General features: G+C 46.0%; 1 protein-coding gene across 1 annotated transcript; it reads left to right on the top strand.

The window, feature by feature from the left end:
• The first annotated feature begins 318 nt into the window (after positions 1-318).
• pgd (phosphogluconate dehydrogenase) lies at positions 319-7,333 on the top strand. Its single transcript, XM_086214556.1, has 13 exons — positions 319-421; positions 828-903; positions 987-1,166; positions 1,255-1,320; positions 1,397-1,515; positions 2,181-2,250; positions 2,350-2,484; positions 2,571-2,760; positions 3,888-4,018; positions 4,385-4,518; positions 4,725-4,824; positions 5,683-5,805; positions 6,833-7,333. The coding sequence occupies exons 1-13, from the start codon at positions 414-416 to the stop codon at positions 6,950-6,952; spliced, it is 1,452 nt and encodes a 483-aa protein (XP_086070682.1). The 5' UTR covers positions 319-413; the 3' UTR covers positions 6,953-7,333.
• The last annotated feature ends 2,053 nt before the right edge of the window (positions 7,334-9,386 follow it).

Genomic DNA, 9,386 nt, shown 5'->3' with positions numbered 1-9,386 from the left:
TACTGTAATCTACAGTCTAAGAGCTGTTGAATAATTAAATTATTTCATAACAAATGCTTAAACATGGTTTAATGATTAATCTTTTTAGGATGGTCCTCAACACCAAATGAACAATGTTTTCGTCAGGCTATGTACCAATACACAAGTATTAATATAAAAAAAGGCAGAACACAAATCTTATAGGAAATATACAGGACATTTACTGTTCCTAGAATGAACGGCAGCCATTTGCGTAACAGATACCTCTGCTCAGGATTTTTAGACCAATCAGAATCCACGACACGCTTCAGTCCAGTCACATGATTGGTGGAAACTTTTAGGTGGGCGTGGTAAAGCGCCCTCACCATGGGAGAGAACGAGGAAGAGGGAGACTGTCATTTGGAACTTCGTGGTTACGCTGTCCTCTCAACACCATGGCTCAGTAAGTCCATTCATGATTTTTCTCTTGTTTTTGACGGCTTGTCGAGCTGGAGGGTTGCGGCCGAAACGAGTCGTCACTTCCTTAAAACGCGTTTCGTCCTTCTGCCAAGACCAATATTGTGTAAACGGAGCTGTTAGCTTGTTTGCTAACTTGAGCTCCAGCGTTCTACGTTAGCGCCAATAGAAGTTGTTTCACAAGATACTCACCGTGAAAAAGGAACAGTCCGACCCACATAAAGTCAGTAATGAAACATTCGAAATCATAAATATCTCCTGCCTGGATGACTGTCTTTTCCTTGAGGTGGAGTTACAGTGGGTATGGTGTGGTGGATTAAAGGTGGTCTGTGGAGGGAGATGTGTTGGTTTCCTCGTTGAAGGCAGTAAAGGGATTCTTCCTCTCCCCACAGAGCAGACATCGCACTGATAGGTTTGGCTGTCATGGGCCAGAACATCATCATGAACATGAACGACCACGGCTATGTGGTAAGACCATGACGTGTGTGTTTGACATCACATCTCCTGGTGCTGAAACACGCTGCTCAACTTTGGTGACGCCCCCACAACAGGTGTGTGCCTACAACCGAACTGTGTCCAAGGTGCACGACTTCTTGCAGAACGACGCCAAGGGCTCCAAGGTGATCGGAGCGGAGTCTCTCGAGGACATGGTGTCCAAGCTGAAGAAGCCCAGGAGGATCATCCTGCTGGTCAAGGCTGGACAGGCTGTGGACGACTTCATCGACAAGCTGGTTGGTGGCTGAACTTTGTGGAAGTCACCTGATGTCCTGAGAGGAAGTTGGAGCTCTGGGAGCATTTATGTGATGTGTCCTTTCTCAGGTTCCTCTTCTTGAGGCGGGTGATATCATCATCGATGGGGGAAACTCAGAATACAGAGACACAACAGTAAGTACATCACTGCTTAGCAGTGTAAGTTTAACCAAAGGCGTTCTCACCGTGCTCACGTGTTTCTTCTGCGCAGCGGCGGTGTAAGAGTCTGAAAGAGAAGAACCTGCTGTTTGTTGGCAGCGGAGTCAGCGGTGGTGAGGAGGGCGCACGTTATGGGCCGTCACTCATGCCGGGGGGACACATAGAGGCCTGGTGAGACATTACATCACTTAGCACAAGGATTCCCAGATCGTGAGACAGATAGGGAGTCACAGGACGATGTGTGGAAATAAAAAGGTTTAGCGACTAGACCGTAACTAGAGTAGAACAGATAGGTTTTACTACATTTGAGTCTCTCCGTCCATCCATCCATCCATCCATCATCTTCTACACCACTTATCCTTTAAGGGTCACGGGGGGTGGAGCCTATCCCACCTGGCATCAGGCGAGAGGCAGCGTTCACCCTGGACGGGTCACCAGTCCGTCGCAGGGCCATCAGGAGCAATTAGGGTTTCAGTATCTTGCTCAATGATACGTGGGCATGGTCATCAGGGGAAGTGAGGATCGGACCAGCGACCTATCGGTTGCTGGACGGCCACTCTGCCTCGGAGCCATGCCGCCGCCCCATCGTTTGAGTCTCTTGCTCCTTTCATTTAGGGGTCTGGAGCTAAAACATGAGTGAGGCCCAGAGCGTTTCATCAGAGCATTATATCCCGTTACACGACTCCTCTCGCTGTCGGCTGCCTGCTAGGTTAAGATACTGGCCACAGTCACGCTACATCAAACACACTCACCTACTTTAACACTCCCACATCCTGTATGTGTGTGTTTTATTGCCATTTAGGTAATAAACATGTGCTACCCTTGTATTTTTGAAGGCCTCACATAAAAGACATCTTCCAGAGCATCGCTGCCAAGGTGGGAACAGGAGAACCCTGCTGTGACTGGGTGAGTCTTGCTGCTTTATTTGGGTGGTCCGAATTGAATGTCTGGATGTAGATCAGATCGACTAAATAGTCTCTCAACAATCTGATGGTGTTGGTGCAGGTTGGAGATGAGGGTGCGGGTCATTTCGTGAAAATGGTCCATAACGGCATTGAATATGGCGACATGCAGCTAATTTGTGAAGCCTATCACCTGATGAAAGACGTGCTTGGCATGAGCCACGATGAGATGGCCCAGGTGAGCTCTGTCGTCCTGCAAGGACCAGACATTTGTGTCATTCGCATCGCGAGGAAACAAGGCTGACTGTGTGTCATCACGCTCAGGCTTTTGACGACTGGAACAAGACGGAGTTGGACTCTTTCCTGATCGAGATCACCGCCAATATCCTTAAATTCAGGGATTCTGACGGTACACATCTGCTGCCCAAGATCCGTGACAGTGCTGGACAGAAAGGCACAGGGAAGTGGACGGCCATCTCCGCCCTGGAGTACGGCACACCTGTGACTTTGATCGGTAAGAGGAAGACAGACCAGGAAGTACCCGATTTCCTTCTCCATTCAAGTGCTGGCTGCATCCAGTCAAGTGCGTTTGTCATGGTGGCATTGCAGAGCGATTACGTCACAGCTGTTAAGGTTTCATCACGGCATCTACAGGGAAGGCGACAGCGGAGCGGCCAGTGCGTAGCTAGCAAACAGCGCGGCTAGTGAGCCTCTCCTCGAGGCCGTGGCAGGTTTGTCTAAGAAGATTGAAAGCTTTTCAAGTGGCCTTAAGTGACATAAGGGGGATTTGTGATAGGCTGCAGCTTTGGTCTTTGATCTGACTGACAGCAGGTTTCATAAACGGGGTTTAGGTCAGGAAGCAGAATCAAGAATCCATTGAATTAGTGCTGCAGGCTGGCCGTGACTCAAGAAAGCCGTAACTATGAAGTTAAAAGAACATGAGCTTGTAGTCTGATATTTAGCAGCATGTCCTGCGACTGTTGTTCAGGGTTACGTGCTTGCTGGATCCCTTTCACTGCTTCAGGGGAGCAGAAGAGGCACAAAAGGCCTCATTGTGTGACAGCCGATCCAGTTGCAGAGCAGCAGGCCGGTACAGCGCGTACGGGTGGATTTCTGCCCCAGAAGGGTTGACATTCCTCCCCAGGACGGTTCATTGGACACGTTTCTCTCTCTCTCTCTCTCTCTCTCCATGTGTCTCTCTCTCTCTATGTGTCTCTCTCTCTCTCTATGCGTCTCTCTCTCTCTCTTTCTGTGTGTGTGTCTCTCTCACACACACACACACCTCTGAGCTGTGCAGGTTTTAGCAAGTCATCCTTACTCAGCACTTTTGTTTTTCTTGTTGCCAGATGATTTTCAAATGTCATCTAACAAGCCATGCTTATACACGAGTAGAGACCGAGTCCCTGTCGTTATCTTTGCGTGTTTTTGACTCGGTGTTTGTGTAGCATGCCGTGATGTTGCAGCAGCTGTAGCTCCCATAATAATGTGTTTAGCAAGTTTGAATGAAATCTAAAAAAAGCGACTGAAGCGTCTCCTCTCTTCTGTGTTGCAGGAAGTAGCGTGTCACGTTCAGAGAGCTAACGTTGTGTGCGTGTCCTCTTTATTCGTCTGTCTCCTCCACTCTCCCTCTGCTCTCTGCAGGAGAGGCTGTCTTTGCCAGATGCCTGTCCTCTCTGAAGGATGAGCGAGTGGAAGCCAGCCGCAGCCTTTCAGGGCCAGAGGTGGCCCTGTTCAGCGGTAACAAAGCCCAATTCCTGGAAGACATCAGAAAGGTAGAACACACACACCCACACACACACAGGCGCTAATCCGGTTGCTATTGATACACAATCATAAACGATGAAAACTACCGGTGAGAGTGACTGAGAAGCTTCACTGTAGTGCCTCGTGGTCCTGCGTCGTGGAATTTTTACGTCAGCTTCATAGCTTTTGTACAAAATAAAGATTTGATAATCTTGAGTTTCCAGTTGTGAAACTCCCATTTTTGTCAAACTGCAAGTCATCTTTGCAGGTTAAGTGGCCTTTATATTGACAAACTGCATGTCTGTATGTATCAAACTGTTAGTGGTGTGAATACAATCGGCATTCATATCAGTTTATCTATAATTGGATGTCAGAATTCCTGATTTTATTTCCAGGCCCTCTACGCCTCCAAGATCATTTCCTACGCGCAGGGCTTCATGCTGCTCCGCCAGGCAGCCATCGAGTTTGGCTGGTCGCTCAACTACGGCGCCATCGCTCTGATGTGGCGAGGAGGCTGCATCATCCGAAGGTACCTCGTGTGTCCTCATTTGAGTTTGCCTCACCGCCGCTTTAGCAACCTTCTATCAACACCCTGATGGTGAAAAGTGCGGTTAGTCAGTGTTTGGACATTTCATGTGACTTAATGTCTTCGAAAGTTTCAAACACAAGTTTCACGCTGCATCCAGTAAAGTTTATTAACTGATGTGTCATCTGACTGCTTCTCTCCCCCGCTAGCGTTTTCCTGGGTAAGATCAAGGAGGCGTTCGAGAGGAACTCCGACCTGCAGAACTTGCTGCTGGACTCTTTCTTCAACAATGCTGTGCAGACCTGTCAGGTATGAGGAAGGAGGAAGTAGCAAACAAAGACACGTTCCTCTTCAACAAAGGACTCCAGTGAAGCAATGGATCCTCGTAGAGATTTAATCGTCCGGCAGTTTCTCAAATCTAGCGATTTCCTCTCACATCGCACAGCTCTGGAAGATACATGATTTATTCTTTCTTCATAATCTATGAAACGGTCCCGTGAGACCAGTTGGCTGAGGCTGATGTCTTTAACAGACTTGTAGAAAGCTGTAGGAGTTTCTATCCGCAACATTTAGCTCATATCGAGTAGGGCTAGAAGTTACTTTCAGTCCTAATTTTGAGTTCTAATCATTATCAAAACATGGAAATGAGGTTGGACAATTATTGTGGGGCATTCCGTTCCCTCGCCGATGCTCATTTTGTCTGAGAATGACAGAAAATGGACATTTTCAGCTTTATGGATAAAAATGTGGTTTTGAGGAGTGACGGGGAATATCTAACAGTTTAAAGTAATGACGATTTTGATTTTCATGTATTTGAACATCCGTAACAGCAAAAGATGATAGTGAACTCCTTTTGGAAAAGTTTTCAATCGAATTGTTTTAAATATTAAGAGTCTATGTGGCTCAGTTAAGGTGGACTGAGAGAAATGAGTTTATTTTAGTACATGTTTATATTCTCTTAACACACAAAGCTTGCCAATCATGCGAGTTAAATGTCGTCTGATCAGTTTTTATGGATTTCTGTTTCTTTTTCTTGGGTAAACACACAAGTTTCAGAAAACGTTCTGAATATTTTCCCCACACGTGTGGGGAAACATCACGGAACTTTGTTAAAATGCGTGTGAACCCGTTGTTAACCAGTTGTGACATCTGACTCTCTCGGTTTAGGACTCGTGGCGCCGAGCCATCAGCACTGGCGTCCAGCACGGTATCCCCATGCCCTGCTTCACCACAGCTCTGTCCTTCTATGATGGTTACCGACACGACAAGCTGCCGGCCAACCTGCTCCAGGTGAGACCGCTTCACTCGGGATATCTCCCCGCGCCGAAGTATATCCGATAACAAACAGCCGCCTGATGATGTCATGCCCCTTTGTTATGATTGAGAGTCTTTAAGAACCTCACAGTTCCAATCCAGAAGCATTTACAAGTGCATCGCTAAAAGAAAAGAACTTTAGCGCCGCTTTGAATCTCATTTCAGCCCAATTTTACACCATTTAAGCCAATTAAACCATCCTCGTAAGCGGCAAACTAATCAGAGATGTTAGTGACTCGAGCCGTCGCGCTGCATCTGAGTCCAGGACTCAATCTCCTGCCTCCTCATTTCCCGTGTGATACCTCTGCATTCAGTGTAGGTGTTCATCCTGATGCTGTCTGCAGAGCTGTGGAGGTTCTCAGAAGTGAGGGTTGAGACAAAGGTGGTACAAATGAACCAGGAGGTGTCTGACGCTCGTCACCGGGTCAGATAAACCGCGTTGCTCCTCTCGCTCCGCATGACGGTTTCTCTTTGTGAGAGTAAGAAACAACACGGCTTGTAAACATGACCTGGTCCCGGTGTCAGCCACGCCGCTACATCTGGGCTGAACAGCCAGTTTTCAAGGAGCAGTATTATGGTTGATGACGTAGTGACGGCTCACCAGCACCGTGAATCTGCTCTGATGATCACGACCACAGACCGAATCGTGCTCTCCTGATCTGTGGGGCACTGACGTGAGAAGCAGAAGTCAGAAAAATGCAATGAGTTTGAGCAGTTTGGAAATCTGAGATGGATCATCCTGATAGCAGTTAAACCTCATCATTCCTTGACTGATTTCAGTCCTTAAAGACTTTCCAAGGATCCTTGGGAATCTTCAAGTTGAGCTGGATTAAAAGTTAAAGTTGTAAAAGGGCCAAATGATTCTTAGATAATTCTTTGGATATCTGGATTTGTTGCTTTCTCCTTTTTTATATGATCGATGGAATTTATCATGGCTGTACAAAAACTGACAGATTCATTAATTAATTGATGATTAACATGAGATAAACTTGTTTGTATTTAGGCCCAGAGGGACTACTTTGGAGCCCACACGTATGAGCTCCTGTCAGATCCGGGGCATTTCATCCACACCAACTGGACGGGGACTGGCGGGAACGTCTCCTCTTCATCCTACAACGCTTGACGATCCACTTCATGGGACATGAAGCTGCAGGAAGTCACCTGTGAGAGAAGAGGACACGGTACACATTCCATCTCGATCACCACGCCCCAATATTTAAGTCACCCCCCCCCCCCCCACAACCACCTCGATCCAGCTTTGTACTCGCCTTGAAGACGTGTCGTTGCAGTGTATTTACCAAGAAGTGGGATCATAAATTATGAGTGTTTTGGCTTTGTAGCTTTTACGGCAGTCAGGAGAGGGGCGGCGAGTGTTGACCCTGCCTGGATACTACACAGGTATCACCCATCGGGCCTGGCGCAGGGGTCAGCGCTAACACTGGATTAAGGTGAACCGTTGCACTGTACTGTATTAGGCTAAATAAAGATTTCAATCCCTTTATAATTAGCTTGAATGGTTCTTACTCTCCGGGTGCTGTAAACAAGATTTACAAGTGTTTATGTGTGCACTAAATCAGGCAACAGGTAAAAATAGGCTGCCTGATGTGTAACGGGCCTGTCTGGGTTCTCATGGTGACGATGAATACAGCAGGTGGGAACATACATTGATAGTTCGATCAGCAAATATGCTTATACCAAAAGGGGGAAAAAGTTAAAAGAAAACTATAATCAGACTTATTGTCATAATTTCTGATGGCAAAAATTGTATTGTCGCCTCTTAAAAGTTCTGTTTTTTTTTTTATAATAAGTACAGGAAGCTGGAAGGTTGCTGATAGGCCGTTTGTGAAGAGATTTTGTCACTGTGCTTCATTTTGTACATTTCGAGTTTACAAATACGATCATATTCAGTGCATTTTGAATGTCGCTATATTTTTTTTTTTATTCAGCTGTCTTTATTGCGGGGACACACAAGTGGCGTGGTTGAGACGTTTGTTCCACTCAATATAAGAAAAAAACTACACGATCCTATTTCTGGTTTACCGTCAGTGGTGTCCGTCTACACCTCAAAACTGGAGGATATAAAACCAAATATCTGTGGTTATCGTTTATATCACCAGCTTAGTAATTCTATGACGATACAAGTGACTCCCTTGAGTTTGGACCTCAAGGTGCTGCAGTTGTCATGGGAACAAGCACCTGCCAAGACAAATGCCACCCTTGGACATTGTTATCACTTTACTACTCGCAAGTATCGTTTAATCTAGTTGAGATTTGGTGCAGTTTTTTTTTTTAAATAAAAACTTAATTAGGCGTTCAGTAAATCGTTGGCCTGTTTAACACCCTTGACTTTAAAGTCTACAACATCTCAATATTGTTCATCCCGTTGACAACTCGCCCATCGCGTCATCGCTGTCGTTTCAAGTAAAGGACGTGGCTGAGCAGTTATTTAATTAGTAACTACTAATTAAACAGAGCTGGTGTTTCTAGGAACAGTGGAACTGCGATTCAGGCACCTGGATCCAGTCACGGTTCTCAGAGGACCCTCTGAAGAATTTCCTCTGGTAGACCCGCTCAGCCCGCTGGCAGCGGGAGGGAGGAAGCGCACCGGTTCAAAAGTTACCTTGAAGCACGCAGGAAGCGGTGACCCTCAAGGCCGCAGGTTATTGACAAAGCTGTAACAGGTTTCAGGAGCGTTGAGGTTATATTCTCATTTACTCACCGCTCAGATTTTTAAATCCAGTTTATAACTCAATTTTGTTTTGCCATACAGATTTGTACAATTTCTGTATCTTTAGGATTTAATTTACAGCACAGAAAGCAAAACTTGAAAACTTCAAACAGGTTGACGTTATACTAGAGACTACGCAGTAGAGTTTGGGATGCACAGTAGCATCAGCGGTCCTAGTGGATATCGGTCTCAATGTATATATATATATATAATATATATATAGAGAATATACAATGGCTGATATTTATGTCTGTCCTCTTTTTTATCATTTATTTGAGGAAACAAATGTCTGACATACAGGCCATTACTAACATTGATAATGGCCAATTATATTTTCAAATTAAATACTAACATGTTTATCAGTAAGCACAGAACATTTTTATATAATGCAAAAAAATAAACTGGTATACAAGAGATATTGACATTAGTAAATATAAACCAAACCAATGGGGAAATGTCAGCAAAAGAAATGTGCGTCCCTCACTAAATTTAAAGTTGGTTGTGAGCTCAGTCACAGCCTCCGTGCTAGCAGACTGTAGCAACTACACCTCCATCAGCAGACATTAAACCTTCTAACCCTAGGGAGTAGATTTATAGCGGCGAGCTGGGGGTTAGTGTCGCATCAGCACCGCCAACAGGCTAAAACCCGCTACTACACTCGGCCAGCAGACACCAGAGCGCGTTCAACCTCAGACTGGATGAGACGCAGGTGACACGGACAGCACAGACGCTAATAACCCCCTACTGCAGCCACTGACGGGTCAGGGCGGGAGAAACGCAGGTGAACTTCAGGGCAGCAGCTGCGTGGAGCAGGGCCGTCACCGAAGTC

The sequence above is a fragment of the Aulostomus chinensis genome, chromosome 9 (genome assembly GCF_037954235.1).
Source record: "Aulostomus chinensis isolate RoL2024-O1b breed Wild chromosome 9, RoL_Achi_v1.0, whole genome shotgun sequence".
NCBI lineage: Eukaryota > Metazoa > Chordata > Actinopteri > Syngnathiformes > Aulostomidae > Aulostomus > Aulostomus chinensis.
Note: the sequence above shows the minus strand (reverse complement) of the source record. Positions and strands in the feature narration are given on the sequence as shown.

Excerpts from the sequence above, each read along its gene's own strand:
- pgd (XM_086214556.1), top strand. Across the intron at positions 1,167-1,254 it reads ACGACTTCATCGACAAGCTG|GTTCCTCTTCTTGAGGCGGG; the intron begins GTTGGTGGCTGA and ends GTCCTTTCTCAG. Across the intron at positions 2,761-3,887 it reads CACACCTGTGACTTTGATCG|GAGAGGCTGTCTTTGCCAGA; the intron begins GTAAGAGGAAGA and ends TGCTCTCTGCAG.